Source organism: Zalophus californianus, chromosome 2, assembly GCF_009762305.2.
Source record: "Zalophus californianus isolate mZalCal1 chromosome 2, mZalCal1.pri.v2, whole genome shotgun sequence".
In the NCBI taxonomy this organism is placed as follows: Eukaryota; Metazoa; Chordata; class Mammalia; order Carnivora; family Otariidae; genus Zalophus; species Zalophus californianus.
In genome coordinates, this window is record NC_045596.1 from 186691008 (window position 1) to 186707937 (window position 16930).

The 16930-nt window shown below is 39.2% G+C and overlaps 1 protein-coding gene across 13 annotated transcripts in view; it reads left to right on the forward strand.

Moving 5' to 3' along the window:
• SORBS2 (sorbin and SH3 domain containing 2) overlaps positions 1–16930 on the forward strand; it is a 183436-nt gene that overhangs the window by 144451 nt on the left and 22055 nt on the right. For 11 of the 13 annotated variants that reach the window (XM_035726193.1, XM_035726195.1, XM_035726194.1 and 8 more), the window contains 5 exons: positions 6289–6377; positions 7759–7805; positions 12940–13054; positions 13139–13267; positions 15303–15506. In XM_035726193.1, the coding sequence (XP_035582086.1) occupies positions 6289–6377; positions 7759–7805; positions 12940–13054; positions 13139–13267; positions 15303–15506 (584 nt within the window). Of the gene's footprint in view, positions 1–1753; positions 3338–6288; positions 6378–7758; positions 7806–12939; positions 13055–13138; positions 13268–15302; positions 15507–16930 lie in introns of all 13 variants that reach the window. The other 2 variants (XM_035726192.1, XM_027599194.2) reach the window with 1 other exon arrangement.

The following is a 16930-nucleotide window of genomic DNA, read 5'->3' on the forward strand; positions in this document are numbered from 1 at the left end:
TGTTCTATATTTTGGTGAACATTCATATAGACAGTAGAATATCTGTGTTCTGCATGATACACAGTGTTTGATTCAGAACATTCCACTAGTAAGAACTAACTGGTTTCCAGCCATACTTAGAAAATTTAGATATCACCAAGCTATTTTTCCATATGGCCTCTCTCCTCTCTGGAAATTCGATGAGCTATGCTCAAAGAGGGCAAGTCTCTCCTTCAGGTCTCTGAAAGACTGCTCAGTGCATTATTGCTGTGCTAACCAGAACATTCCCAAGATGGAGACTGAGGCTTGAACCGGCATCCGCATGTACCTGAGGCCATACCACATTTGGGGCCCCACAATCTGCCCCAGTCTCCCAGGGTTGAAACAAAACACCAAAGGAATTTGAAATGTGTGAATAACCTGAGCTCTAACAGAAGTTTCCATAATATAGCACAGATTCAGCTACATGTATCAAATGTAAGCACTAAAATTGTTGCCATGTGGTGATTAAAGTTAAGCAGTAGCTGGTTTAAGGAGTGAGCCCCTTTTATGACACCTTTCATCAAATGCACAGAGATGCTTTGATCAGATTCTGCTCATTTATGCAAATGAATGCCTTAAGATAATAAGTCATGAGATACCATTGATTCATTACATTTGGATAGCACCCAAAAGTTAAAAGGATTCTGATTAATTTAGATAATTGTTTTTATACCAGGGAGTGCTAAGTCAACTTCCTTTCCCAAATATTACATATCTACTTAATGTGCTTATCTACTTTTGAAAAATGTGGGTAAGATTGTAAGGCAGGAACTCTCAATACGGATATTTTCCTTCACGGGGTTCCCTTCTAAGAAGGAAATTTCCCATTAGATGTACTTTGGCCTTTTATTTATTAGTGAACTCAGCAGAGCAAAAGAGTCTTTCCAAACACATTCCAAATTGAGGTCAGTTTTAGCTATTATCAAATTGCAAATTATTTTTAAAAAAAACAACCCCCCTGGAAAAAAGCAAGATGCATTTACCTCTGATGGAAGTTTTATATTATATCCAATTATCCTTATAAGAACCTGCCTCATAAGAGGTTGGAAGTGGAGCAATTAAAGAGGTAACTTCATTTATCTAAAGAGGCTCCACTTAATTTTTTTCTTGGAAAAATATTGGCAACAATAGTGCACGACATCTTGGTTTTGCAATTTTGGAAAATACTTTGTCTTACTGCCTTTTGTATCTAGTGCCTATGAAAAATTATTTGCTACAGTTATGGGAGTGGTATTTAAATGCAAGTTTATAAATTACTCTTTACCGCTCTGTCATTATAAATCAGATGAGACTCAAATCCTGACCCTATTAAGTTAATTAAATCGATATCACCTTTGGCCTTAATTGTTCAACCCTTAAATGACTACCAGGTCATGCTATTGATTAGCTTTCGAGGTACTATTGTGCTTCTGGCACACCAGGTTTGCCGAAAGATGTGTGAACACAATCAAAATAGGTAGATTAGCTGCATTAATTTCTTTTTATACATGGTTTCGTTAACTCTAATATCCGCAAAGCTACCTTCATTGAAAAAGTATTACCTTGTTTTAGAATCGGGCTTTTTTTCTCTAGAGTTGAAGCTGCAGGTGTAACAGTTGGTGTCTAGACCAAACCATGCTAACCGCATTCTCTTTGCTATGCGGTCTCATGCTAAGTGACATGTTCTCCTCTTTGTGAACCTTTTAACTTCTCCAAATGTCTCTCTTCCACACATGCTGCCCTGGATTAAAAGGTGGGGATGATATATGTCCGTCCCTTTACGGTTACTCAGGGTTCAACGGCAACCCCTCCAATGAGTTAGATTACTGTAACGCTTATAGACAGCATTTGGATGTCCCTCGTGACTCACAGAGGGCCATTACTTTCAAGAATGGCTGGCAAATGGCCCGACAAAATGCAGAGGTCTGGAGCAGCACCGAGGAAACGGTTTCCCCCAAAATCAAATCCCGTAGTTGTGACGATCTCCTAAATGACGACTGTGATAGCTTTCCCGACCCCAAAACCAAGTCAGAGAGTATGGGTTCTCTGTTATGTGAAGAGGATTCCAAGGAGAGCTGCCCTATAACGTGGGCTTCCCCCTACATCCAGGAGGGCCGCAATAATGGCAGGTCAAGGCTCCGGCACAGGTCAGCCCATGACGCTCCAGGCTTCCTAAAACTGTACAAGAAAATGCACCGCATTAACCGCAAGGACTTGATGAATTCAGAGGTGATTTGCTCCGTCAAGTCGAGAATAATGCAGTATGAGAAGGAGCAGCAACACAAGGGCCTGCTCCATGGATGGAGCCAGTCCTCCACGGAGGAGGTGCCCAGGGACATGGTCCCCACCCGCATTTCTGAATTTGAAAAGTTGATTCAAAAGTCAAAATCCATGCCCAATTTAGGAGATGAAATGTTATCTCCCATAGCCCTAGAACCTCAACAAAATGGTTTATGTCCCAAGAGGCGATTTTCCATTGAGTCTTTGCTGGAGGAAGAAAATCAAAGTAGACACCCTTCTCATGTACAACGAAGCCACAAGCCTAAAACCCTGGTGCCAATTCATATTGAAGTCACCAGCGATGAGCAACCGAGAATGCATATGGAGTTTTCCGATAGTGACCAGGACGGAGTTGTGTCTGACCACAGCGATTACATTCATGTAGAGGGATCATCCTTTTGCAGTGAGAGTGACTTTGATCACTTTTCTTTCACATCCTCTGAAAGTTTTTATGGATCCAGCCACCATCACCACCACCACCATCACCACCACCATCACCGGCACCTCATCAGCTCCTGCAAAGGCAGATGCCCAGCCTCCTATACTCGATTTACCACAATGCTAAAACACGAAAGAGCTAAACATGAAAATGCTGAAGAGCCCAGAAGACAAGAAATGGACCCTGGCCTTTCTAAACTTGCATTTCTGGTCAGTCCCGTGCCTTTCCGGAGGAAAAAAAATTCGACTCCCAAAAAACAGACTGAAAAGGCAAAATGTAAAGCATCTGTTTTTGAGGCTCTGGACTCTGCCCTTAAAGACATCTGTGACCAAATTAAAGCTGAAAAGAGAAGGGGAAGTTTGCCAGACAACAGTATCCTGCACCGTCTTATCAGTGAACTTCTGCCAGATATTCCGGAGAGGAACTCATCTCTTAAAGCTCTAAGAAGGAGCCCCACGCACCAGCCTTTGCACCCACTGCCTCAAGATGGTGCTATTCATTGCCCATTGTACCAGAATGATTGTGGGAGAATGCCTCACAGTGCCTCTTTCCAAGACTTGGACACCACCAACAACAATTACCACCACCAAGACCACGAGAGTGCACGGAGTCTCCAAGGTGGATGAACTTCTCTTTCTTTTTCCTTGTGGTTCAGACACCTACCATCCAGCACTTTCACCTTCCATTCCTACATCTCATCATTCCTAAGCCGTGAGACCACTCGGCATCATTCTGTGTTTTGAAGCAAATGCTTGTTGTACAAATATGTCTTACTGAATAGTCTCATTTGCCCATGTGATATTCGGGCTGGATGTGTGGCTTAAAGTGACCTCTAATTCACAAAAATTTACTCATTCAAAATCAAAAGGGAAATCCATCTTGTAGCTTAATGTTAGGGCTGAAACCTCTTACATCAAAACAACAAATTAAACCTATTTTACCACTTTAAAAGGATTCCAAGACAGAGACCATGATTGAGTATCAGTATCCTTAAGAGACTGACAACTCTTTTTTTTGTTGTAAAGTGAATCAAAACCAATAACTTAACAAATAGCTTTTTCCTTGATTTTTATATTAACTTCATCAAGTTATATTCACTCAATAAATAATTTGCTTACATGCAATATAAAGACACTACATCAAAACACTCAGGAAGCAAAACTGAAGTATGTAATGAGTAATTGATGGACAATGAAAAGAGAATAGGATTTGTTTAATGACTTTCTTCATTTAAAGGACACAGTGGAATAAAATTTTTGTGAATGTATCTTTAAGCTATATATACAGAAGTCTCATCTCCATCACTCAGTGTATTTCATTTTCTCTGCCTTTCCATATCTTTATTTATTTTCTATTTCCGCTGAAAGAATCCTCTATCGACATGTTAATTAGACCATGTAGGTTAAAAGTGACTCCCAAGCCCATTTTCATAGATGGATTATCACTTTGAAGTGGCAACACAAGGACAAGTAACAGTTCAAATGCAGGGGACTTTTTTGAGATTTTTTGGGGGTGTTTTGACATTTTCATACAATCTTTATACAATTCTTTTTGTTAATTCTTAAAGTACGTCTGTTTACTATGTAAATTCTAAGAAGCCGGAAAGAACATTCCATGCTGAAATTTGGATTATCCAAATCTTCTATGCACGGGACGTCTATGCAAAGTGCTTTACACACATTATCTATTAACACTGGCCTGAACCTAGGTGACAGGTGTTATTATAAGCACTGTTTTATAGTTGAGACCCAGGGAAGACAAGAGGTTTGACCAAAGTCATTTAGGAAGTAGGTAGGAAAAAAGAGATTCAAACTCCTAATAATTCAGAATTTGTAGTATAGGATATGATCTCTATAGGCAAAAAAAAAAGACAATTCAAATTTCATATTAATGTAATATATGTGGCTCAATTGTTAGCTGCCATCGCACACGTTTGCTTATTAGGATTTATCTTTGCTTTCATTTATACTACACAACATGCTTCAAAAACAACAGATTAGAATTTTTTAAATCAATGCCTACAATTTGAAATTTTTACTGATTGAGACATGTCATAGTTCAAGTTTTTAATTAATTAGCTACTTTTTCCAGGTTTTCAATATTAGACAATTCCAGTTTTTCAATTATAATAATAATAATCCCCTCTAAATTTTATGCACAGATAGAGTGCATTATTGAAACATGATCCGAGAGGGCTTTGAAATGCATCTAAATAAAATAAAATATTTACTTTCCAACTTTGTTTAGCCCAGTTGAAAAATAGGTTATATTCCAAGGATTAGCAAAAGTAATTTACAAGTTAATGACCAGTATGAGAGCCCTATGATCATAAAAGTATATGCATTTAAAATGGAGAATATATGGCACATAATCCTCTCTCATTCTTAAAAATAACTGATTACGTTTTACCTGAAATATTTGTGGCCATGCTACCTTACCAAACCTAAAGACTTTGGAATTCACAACTGATAGACATTTATCGTTATATGTTGTCGCACAACTGATATCCCACCTGCTGTTAAGTAAACAATTCTTCCTTATAGTCAAAGCAGTCAAAATCTTTAAACAATGTTTTCTTTTTATGAATTGGCATTTTAAATTCCTTTATAGCTGTATTTATTTTCTTTTTAATGCTTCTTGTTAACCAGTATAACTAGCTTTATTAAAGGCTAAGAGAAAGAATTTATTAATTTTGACCCAGTTATACTGGTAGAATTCTATAACAGAGATTACTGGGCTATTTGTAGCCTCTAGTTACATTTCCATGTATAAATGTGTAAAGGAGGAGACCATTAAGAGATACTTGTAATCATAATTTTGTAATATAATTATTTATACTTTGTTTTAAGGTGAACAGAAACAATTCAATTATTTCATAAGCAGTTTGGCAAACAATGTGGTACTCTCTATTTAGAGAATTTTTAATCCCTTTGTTTCTTGGAATAAATATATACTTTCTGATAAGGTAGCTGAGCAAAAGGGAAGGCAAAAGATAGAGGCCTTTTAAGCCTTCAAATGACGTCTTAAGACTCACTAATGAAGCGGGAGCAGCAAGAAGGGGTGGGGGGATGGACACACCCATAGTTCTGCCATCACCATACTTTCTTTTTTTCCTCTGTTTCATTACTGCATTCTCCAATTGTTCCACAAAATGTTTTAGTTTTTGTAAACTGTTGCTATTTTCAAATTGTCCATCTTCTCTAGGCCCTATAGAGTAATTATAAATTGGAGGCAAAAGGAATTAGAAAGTATTAAATCTTTGAGATGAGAAATCCCCGCGACCATGAATTGTCTACACCGGGTGCTGCAGCATAACTACACCAGCAATGTGACAATTATATTTGTGACTAGACCACTTCTGCCACCTTGGATATTTTTCCCTTCTGAAATGCGCTGGCTCTGTGTCTTCTCTCGCAACTTTGTAATGAACTTTGAGTTTTATACCCATGTCGTCCATTGTGGTGTCTCTCTAAATCTGAAGGAGAAAATAGTTGCCACCAGGGGAAATGACTAAAAGGGTCAGCTTCTAACTAAGTGGATACTCACTCCGACCCCGTCCTCTCCCGCAGACCACGAGTGCCCTAGAAGTTACGCCTCCGCCATGACGGACCTGGGGAGAAGTGCACCGCGGGAAAGAAGAGGGACTCCGGAAAAAGAGGTAGTGTGTTTAGTGCTCTCCGGAAAAAGAGGTAGTGTGTTTAGTGCTGCTTGAGCCTTTTTTCTGCAGCGTATTTGGCAAAGCACTTGTCAGCCGAAGTGATGTCCCAAACCAGTAAAGAACCCAGATTAAGAACATGAAAATGACAAGAGAGAAACTAGAAAGTTTCCCTGGAGCCTGAGCAAAGGACTCCAAGCAGGACGCACTCCGACCCTAGCTGCACATCTCCCCCAGCTGCAGCCCAGTTTCAGCAGCGAGGCCTCTCGGAGTCTTGACCTGGTACCTATGAATTAACAGGGGTGTCCTGCCAGTCTTGAGCTGGGTTGCCCCACAGAGGAAGGAGATTTCCCTGTGCAAATTTCCCCCACTGATGCAGGGGAGAGCCCTAGGTTATCTGTGTAGCAAATCCATACAAATTCGACATAAATGATTTTTGCTGGCCTGCTTTTATTGGAGAACATCTCTGAAAAATCCCTGCTCCTAGGAACCACCTACCAACTAGCTCTTTGTCCACGACTCCGGCTCACGGTCGGAGATCTGGTGCGTGCTACCTTGGAGCTGTTTGATGGCAGCTGAAAGCTAGTGTTGGACTGGTAGCCATTTCAGGAGAACCGCTACAGGCGTCTCCTATAGTCTCGCACCTGTGGGACCCGCAAAGAAGTCAGGAATGTCCCAGGTTGCCTACAGTTCACAGAATCACGAGGAAAGAGAGTGGGGTGAGGGGATGACTGTGAAGCGGAGAAGGAAGAGCTGGGGTGGCTAGCTGTGGGGTGCAGGTGATGGAAGGACAGTGTGTGTCACATCTTATCATGACCAAAAGGCTGGTTTACTATGTGCTTAAGAGTTCCCGAGCCCTCCAGGGAATGCAAGATGACCAAACCTATGCTTTGGGCCACTAACTAGCCTCCCAGTGATAACTGGGCTAATATTTCTTTGCTACTATGTTGATAATTGTTTAGTAAAAAGGGTGATGGTTTCCTTCATGACTTTTCCCAGTCTTTTTATTATGATTCCATAGGGGTTATGTCAATACATAGAACCTAGAGCAACTAACCTTCTGCAGTTATCCCAGGAGAAGTCAGATTTATACCTGGGACAGAACCCTCGGCAGAACCCTAGTCCAGCATTCATCTTCCTTAGTTTCTGAGACGAAATATGATATCCAGTGGTTATGATGAAAAAGTCATCTACTACATCCTGTTATCGCTTAAACACCCAAATGAAGGGCTAATTGGTTGATTTATAAATTGCACAGAGGATTTACGTTATATGTTTCATCATTCTTTGTGCTTTCATTTCCCTTTAATTCACATGAAATTGCTTTCTTGAAAAAAAAAATCCAAATTGTAAGTTAGTGCTAATTGTTTACCTTCCCTTTCAGAAATTGCCTGCAAAAGCTGTTTATGATTTTAAAGCTCAGACATCTAAGTAAGTAATATAAGTGTTCATTATACGTCTTAGGGTGGCTTTAAATACTTCAGTAATATTTAAGAGGTAAATATTGCAATGAGGTGTATTATAAATAAGGTCTAAGTCCCAATTCAGTAATCGGCTGTAATTAGTGTTTCCTTCACAATTAACTGCGATAGGGTTAATTTTATTTTCATTTGAAGTTTAGTTGAGAAACATTGAGTTTTAAATGACTTTAAACGTGTTAGAGCACCATGAGTTCAAAAGGATGGGAAAACAAAGTGGTATTAAGAATCTTTGTTTCTAAAAAAAAAAAAAAAAAGAAGATAGCAAGAGGGGAAGAATGAAGGGAGGAAATCGGAGGGGGAGACGAACCATGAGAGACTGTGGACTCTGAGAAACAAACTGAGGGTTCTAGAGGGGAGGGGGTGGGGGGATGGGTTAGCCCGGTGATGGGTATTAAAGAGGGCACGTTCTGCACGGAGCACTGGGTGTTATGTACAAACAATGAATCATGGAACACTACATCAAAAACTAATGATGTAATGTATGGTGATTAACATAACAATAAAAAATTTAAAGAAAAAAAAGTTAACCAGCTTGTCCAAGGTCATACGGCTTTTCAAATTATTTCAACAAGTAATAGCTAATTAAGTAAAGAGTAATTGTTCCCCTTATTGTTATTAAAACAATAAATATTTTTGTAAAATATAAAAATAGTTAACTAAAATTTGTTTAAAAAATATTGTCAAAGCCTTCAGTTAGCATGAGAATGCAAATGGTTTTTTCACTTAATCTAATTCAAGACAAATAAGTTTGTTGCTCTAGTTGTCCTGTGTTATTTTTTAAAAAATAATAGTAATGTACAGTTACCATTAGGACTTGAAATTTCATGAATAGTTCACGGACTTCTATTCTATCACTAACTGCAAGTGTCCGTGGGGCCTGAGGCTTCCAGGATGGGTCACCGCTCTAGAGGGCTAGGCTTTGCTGTTTATCCTTTGAAAACTATTTCTCAATGTACTGAATAAATGCTGAATGCCAAAAAAAAAAAAAAAAGAATCTTTGTTTCTAGAATTTTCATGTCAAGAATGAAATAAAAGTAAAGTGCTGGGGTGTAATTAACACTAACTGAGAGAATTTGATAACATTTATCTATCCAACTAAATCCAGGGTAGTTTGTGGGGTAGAAGAGTAGAACTGTGTACAAAGATTCCCATAGTCAAATCTCCATGTCTTAACACTTTAACTTTGAGATTCTGAGCAAAATTCTCTCCTATGGTCTTTTGACGTTGGTGTTTTCATATTCCTATGTTGCAGTATTTTTTTTTTTTTTTTTTTTTTTACCTTTTGTACTTTAAGAACTTGTTCATCAGGTAGGCATGTGGTTAAGAAAGGCTAGTACTAGGGCGCCTGGGTGGCTCAGATGGTTAAGCGTCTGCCTTCGGCTCAGGTCATGATCCCGGGGTCCTGGGATCGAGTCCCGCATCGGGCTCCCCGCTCAGTGGGAAGCCTGCTTCTCCCTCTGCCTCTCTCTCTCTCTCTCTCTCTCTCTCTCTCTGTCTCTGCCTCTCATGAATAAATAAATAAAAATATCTTTAAAAAAAAAAAAAAAAAGAAAGGCTAGTACTAGCACATAAAGAGGCTTAAATAGGAGGGAGTCTTCCAGATCTGTTTGGCCCATGGGTATAGACCTGATTTAAGAAACTTTGATCTCCATTAGAATTCAAGATATTGAAATCATTGTATATTGGCATTAAATTATCCCGTGTTGTTTAGACTGAACATATATAATAACAAAATATTTTGTTCATAAAAATGTATATTAGCTAATATTATATTAATCAATTAATAGTTCTAGAAACTGTCTCTGCCATAAGACATACAAAAATAAAATCACTCAGAATTTGGTAATGCTGCTGAGATGGTGAATGAACTAAATAGGAAAATGCTTCTTAGAAATTAAGATGGCTTAAATCTAGTGTTTAAAAAAATCCTGAAGAAAAGCTTACCCATCTTTTTTTTTTTTTTTTTTTGGATGAGATAAATAACATCTGCTTTGTTTCTACTATACTCTAGTCCCTATTACTGCTCTTTGGATATGGTGTGACGATTTGTATGATGCATGCCGATTTTACAAAATAATGATATAGAACATGTAAATGTCATTTCTTCCTTGTGACAAGCAATCAAAAGCTTTTTTTAAATGTATGAAACCCTGAGGAGTGACAGGGCATATAACACACGATATAGAACTCAGGGCCCACAGCTTTCTAAGAAAGCTTAATAAAAAACAAGCTTTGGGAGAAAGATGATGTGCAGTGCTGAGGAAAGTGTTTGGGGTGTTAATTCTGTTGCTGAGTTTTGTTTGCTCCAAGTGCCGAGCCTTATGCCATCCTCCAAGGCAATGTCTCCATTGCAAAAGCTCTGAGTTAGCAAAGGTTCAAGGCTTGTAAATGGCAAAGCCTTTTTGAACGGTTGTCAGCACCACCCCCACCTTTCACGAAAATCTTCCTAGACCCACAAAATCTAATTGCGTAAGCCTTCAGAGAAGTCGATCCAATAATCACCCATGGAAGCTATCCCATATTTTTTGTAAAAGAAAAAAAAAATGTTTCCTACATACCATAAGTAAACTGGTCTGATTGCAGCTTAATCATATTCCTCTCGTTCCATTCTCAGAAAATGTAAAGAGCAGCCCCGGTGTAGTTACCCTATTTGACACAAAAGTCGAGGTTATGGATGACTCACACAGCTTTAAAAGGCTCACACACCCAGAAGCACTGAATGTCCCAGAAGTGCTCTTAATTAATAGCTAGATGTGAGTGCTTTTCGTGCCTAACATCTTATCAAGAGACAGATAGATGTATCTGTTTTAAATAAATGTTTTTTTAATTTAATTTTATTATGTTATGTTAATCACCATACATTACATCATTGGTTTTTGATGTAGTCATTCTCTTTTAAAAGCTATTTTTCTTTACCTACTGCAAAAAGTTTAATTTACAAAAGTACAGCTCAGTAACTCACCCAATGTGATGTCTCAATTGTTAAAAAGGAAAAAGAGATACACTGTCATTTCCAAAGGTTATCAATGGCCACTATTCAAAAGGTTTAGGGGAGGGAGGAAGCAAGCTTTAACATTATGGGGCTCAAAAAATCTAGGTCTGAGATGAGAGGGACACAATTTTGAAAACTGATAAGTGAGATTTCTGTCCTTTATCTAGAAGCCTTCAGAATTTTAAATACAAGCCTTTAAAAATAGAAAAGATTTCTTTTCATATTGAAAAGAAAAAGTTTTCTCTAACTGACATTTAAAAACAAAAAGCTAAGCTTCCTAGTCTCCTTTCCAGAAACAAAACACACCTGGTGCTAATAAAGCTGTTGGACTATAAACATTAAATATTTTGCTTTTTGTTTTCTACATCAGGCACTTGAATAAAAGAGGGAAGTGTACTGTATTTGAATGTAAGGCTCTGTGAGTCTCCTTTGTCTCTTGAGGTTACCGGCAATTTAATGCACTTTCAATGTGACTATTTTAGCACTTCTAATTGCTCGATCATTTTAATATGCAACAGCTTTTCTTCCAATTAATTCTTTTAATCAATGAGAACTATTCTACATCTGATATCTACCTGTCTCTTCATTATCTGTTCCGCACAAATAAACGACCCAAATCCAGATTCTGAATGAAACGATGCACAAGATTCAGGAGTGGGAAGGCAGATGTCTAGGAAAGTGGGGCTCTTGGGAAAAGATAGGAAATGAGTGTCCTCCAACAAAACATAATTAGGGAGGCAAACAACAAACAGAGACATTTCCCTGGATAACGAAGCCATGAAAAACAGATGCAGTGAGGATGAACAGGTAGGTGTGAATTATCCAAAATAAGGAATGTCTTTAGAACTTGAAATTACATAGCCACATTTACCTGCTTAGGAGAGAAGCAGGTAAATAAGCTTCTTCTTTTAAATAGCCCAGATGGAAAAGCATAGTTAGTGTCTCAAAAATATTTTTAAGAACTAATGATGTAATGTATGGTGATTAACATAACAATAAAAAATTTAAAAAAAGAAAAAATATTTTTATTTTTTAAAAACAAAGGGTGCCTGGGAGGCTTAGTCGGTTAAGCGTCTGCCTTTGGCTCAGGTCATGGTCCCAGGGTTCTGGGATCGAGTCCTGCGTCGGGCTCCCTGCTCAGCGGAGAACCTGCTTCTCCCTCTCCCTCTGCCTCTCCCCCCTGCTTGTGCTCTCTCTCTCTCCCAAATAAATAAAATTTTTTAAAAAAGAAAAAGATCTAGAGGTGCCTGGGTGGCTCAGTCAGTTGATAATCTCAGGGCCCTGGGATTGAGCCCCACATCCAGGCTCTGTGCTCAGTGGGGAGTCTGCCTCTCCTCCCCTCTCCCCCTACTCATGTGCACGCGCGCTCTCTCTCTCTCTCTCTCTCTCTCTCTCTCTCTTGCTCGCTCTCAAATAAATAAATAAATCTTTTTTTAAAAGGTGTAAAGAAGGCAACAATTTGTGCATGTCTTTACACCTAAAACATGTTTATCTCTGTGCTTCAGTGAAGAATAAAGGATCTTTTTCTTTATACAAAATACATTCCTTAGCAAGACATTCCACTTAAATTCCTGACAACCAGCTTCAAGGACCCATAAATAACAATTTTTCTGGTGATAGCTCCTCTGTGCTAAAGCTAAATATTTATTTTCCTTATTGTAAGCTTTAGCACATCAAAAGGAGACAGAAAGAGAAGTCAAGTATCTGGCCAACTAGCTAACCAGCTTCAGGACAAACAAAATCAGTGCAGAACTCATCTGCCATTATGCCAAGCTTCACCACTCCTCCACTATACACTCACGATTACACAGCAATTGCATGCCCCTGCCTTTAAATTTCATATGCATCTGCCCGTGATTTATATCAAATGTGATGTTTATACTTGGTCTTTTTTGAAATCACTTCTGATGTTTTAAGGTGATCAGTGAATTCTAAGAGTTTGCAAGGAAAATCCTTATGTAACTGGGCTCCAGAAAGATTATTTAATATGGACAGTATATTTCTCAGCCAAATGCAGATCAAGTGAGAGTGTTGATCTTAAGAGTAATTGCTCTACGTCAGGGAAAGACCCACCGAAACATGTCTCTTCCAGGGAGCTGTCATTTAAGAAAGGAGATACTGTCTACATCCTCAGGAAAATAGATCAAAATTGGTATGAGGGAGAGCACCACGGGAGAGTGGGCATTTTTCCAATCTCATACGTCGAGGTAAGTCCTTCCCTTTCCCTCTTCCGTGGTCGTTGCTTCCCAAGCCACCACAGATCAAGAATAGATAACTCTTTTCCTTCGTAGAAACTCATACCTCCTGAAAAAGCACAGCCCGCAAGACCACCCCCCCCAGCCCAGCCTGGAGAAATCGGAGAAGCTATGGCCAAATATAATTTCAATGCCGACACAAATGTGGAGCTATCGCTGAGAAAGGTACCCTGGCTGTTTTCTTCAACAGTGCATTTTGAAAGGCTATATATTTTCAAAACTAAAATAGGTTACCTTTTTCTTAGACAATTTTTGTGTTTCCCCCACGTGCTACAAAGGACTCTTATAAGGGCTGCCCTGAGGCGCTGTTACCCACCGCTCCCGTGTCCTTCCAGATGAGGTCCCCTACGGGACACAAAGCTTCTGAGAGACATTCCCTCCCAGGCTTAGCATGACAGGCTCCAGATCCTCTCCTAGGGGCGCCTCGAGCTGAATCTCCTGCAGCTCTATATATGGAAACATCAAAAGGAAAAGCACTTTCATGCACCTCAAAATTTTGTTGTCCTCCTGCCTTATTATTCAAATTTAAAAAAATAATAATGTTCCAACATTTAATTTTAGCTCGGAATCAAGGAAGAGTCCTCACGTAATGCAGATACTTCTCGGTCCAGAGCCTTTTTGAGGAGTCCTTTGTGCAGTGCTGTTCCCTTGATCAGCCCCCTCTGGGCCTCTTGACTGACCCAAATTTCACTAGCAACCTATCCAATTCCAGTATATCAGAAAGAGCTCCTTTTGACTTGCAACTTTACACAGTGAAGAAAGAGCAAATGAACAACTGTCATTCTGTGCTAAGCCATCATGTTCATTTGTTTGAGGCAACCACAGGTCTGCACAGAGCATGGGCTAGAAAGTCACACGCTGGGTGGTTCTCGAACCTCTTTGCCCATGGCGCAAGTCCTCAGCCGGGAGCAAGGACGGGAAGTCCCACTGTTCGTATCCTGGCAGAACCTCATCTCGTTCTCCCTTCTTTGCCCTGGTTCTGCATCATCAACCGATTCTTGTCCACCCTCCAAGCTGCAACACAGCTTTCCATGAACCAAACCGGCTACTGTTTCCTAGTAGAAGAGAAGCTTCTGCCGATGCGATTTATAGCTCCAGCAACAGCCTAGCAACAGGGGCATGTTACTGAGAAAATCAGTACAGATTTTACGAGTAGGGAGATTTCCTTTTCTTCAGTATGTTCTGCACAGTGGCGGTGTGGGACAGGCGCTAGGAAGACTTGCACTTTGAGTGCCCCCGAAGGAGGCCTCCCTACTGCACGGAAGCTTTGACTCTGTCCCCCTCTGGGGCCCCATCAGCAGCCCAGGTTTCCATACCACCTGCTGGATGCGGATGCTGCCATTTAAACCACGTTTTGCCCCATTTATTTCAGGGCCACACGTGGTTTCGAGTTGAAATTTAAGCTGGGTTTTGTGGCATTGGCCCGATTGCTGCTGGTGGCAGGAATGGTGACCGTAGAAAGTTCTATTATTGCTAAAGCCAGGGGTTCTGTAAAAATATTTAATGACCACTGTGGTGTGGCTGCCAACCAGTTAGAATGGACAGTGTTGCTACAGCATCTTGAAGCGGAGCAGGTGGAGGTGAGCCCTGGCCAGAGCTAGGGATTATGGAGGGGACTGTCTCTGCCTCGTCCTGCTAGCCTTACTCTTTGCTGCTACTTGCCACATGTAGATGGAGGAAGAAACGCAGTGTGCTGTTCAACTTCATCCCTTCTGGAGGCTGATTTCGGCAACCCGTTTCAGACACACTAGCTCGCCGAGTTGCCCTTTTCTGAAGCTCTTCCTGCAGAAGGTCATTCCCTTGAATCCGTCAGTGCTAGGATAACGCTACTGTCAGTGAGCTTTTCCCTGTTAAACTATTCTCCTTTTTAAAGTAACTGATGCAAGTCATTTCACAAGGTACCAGTGCGAACACGTGAAAGCCCGTTCCCATTAGCCAGGCATCCCTAGGGGAGATTCTAATGTCATGATTGAATGATGAAATTGCATATATGTGGATAATCTGTAATTGGAGTGTGAGCTCAGAGACTTTCTTTGTATTTTCCTGGCAAAAACAAACAACAACAACCACAACCGGAGGTATCAAACTTTTCCCAAATGGAAAACTATCGTTTATTAGACAACATTGACAGTTACACTTCTTTTTTTGTTGTTGATATTACGTCTCCATTTATAACGCATTTTCCTGATATTCCTCACAGGGAGATAGAGTTACTCTTCTTAAAAGAGTTGATCAAAACTGGTATGAGGGTAAAATTCCAGGAACCAGCAGACAAGGCATCTTCCCTGTTTCCTATGTGGAAGTTGTCAAGAAGAATACAACCAAAGGTGCTGAGGATTACCCTGACCCTCCAATCCTCCACAGCTATTCTAGTGATAGAATCCACAGCTTAAGTTCCAATAAGGTAAGAAGACATCCTAGCACATTGGTGTAATATTTGGGAGCCTGAAGTAAGATCATCAATATGTGACGTTAGGCATTAGACTAGAACATCATATCTATTGCAAAGCATAAATGTATATGTTATGTTTCTAAGTGTGCGTGCCATGTCAAGTCAATATAATTTCTTTTCCTGAGGGGTGCGAAGACAAAGGTTTAATGCTTGATTTTGATAATTTTATTCTCAAATTAAAATACTGAAGGTGAAAACATTAGTATCATGAAATCCCATATGATATATACCTGTATATATACACATTTATCTGCTTTTTGAAAATTTTTCTGAAGCTTGATTTTTTTTCTAAAGCTTGATTTTATTTTTATAGATGCATCTTTTACATGGATTATATATAAGTAGTATATATAAGTATATGTGGATAGATAGATCCCAAAATGGTCTATTTCATCAGTGCATGGTAATTAAGTTGACGAAATTCTATAAAAGTCTTGGGGTTTTTTAATATAGAAAGAGAGAGATTAAAGAATTTTAATTAAGGTCCGTAAGTCAGTTGGTTTACTAGTTTGAATGAAAATGTCGTTGGTTATGAGGAGTCCTCAAGTTTATTTTATTAGGTTTAGGATGATTTTGTGCCAGATCTACTGTCTCACTTGAGCTGTTAGCTAAAGGTCGTTATCTTTCTCAACATGTAGTCTAAAAGGGACTTTGCTTCCTGAACTGGTTAATTAGAAAAGGCTATTCTCCTACTTTCTTTACTCACAGTGTGAAGTTTTCCTTAATTTTCTATTGGATTATAACATGTTGTGTTCTTTTCATGGATGGTATTTAGGGATTTCTTTCTCCTCATTAACTTTCAAGTGTAAAACTTTAAATTACCAAGGAATTACTCTACTTCCCAACATTTTAAACATTTTGCTTTGCATAATTCATTAAACATTTTGATTGAGATCAAGGCTGGGACATAAAAAAATAAACCATTTAGAGTTGGCAGAATGACATCATTATCAGATGTTATCAAAGTGTGAAGTCATTTCATGTCCCAACGTAAGAAGGCATCCCCGGTGACCCAAACTACTCCTTGAAAGTGAGCCTAGAAGGAGTTTACATAGGTAAATGATCAAAGAGTCTACTCTCTCAAGAGAAGCATTTTTTTTAAAGGGGCATTTTATTTATTTTACTTCTCTTTGAAGACTGGGTTTCATTTGCAGGGCAATTGCTCTCAATCCTTTATCATTTGATAATAGAACAGTTTGGTACTATCTGATTTTGTCTGATTGATTATAAAGTTTTCCAGAAGTTTCTTTAGTATGTCTGTTTCACTACCAGAGCTTAGTTTTAGAGATCAACATCCTTCCTTCAGTAGTTCCTACTGATAAAAAGAAAAGATCAGAATTCTCCATCCATATATTTGTCTTAATTAGCATTCAGTC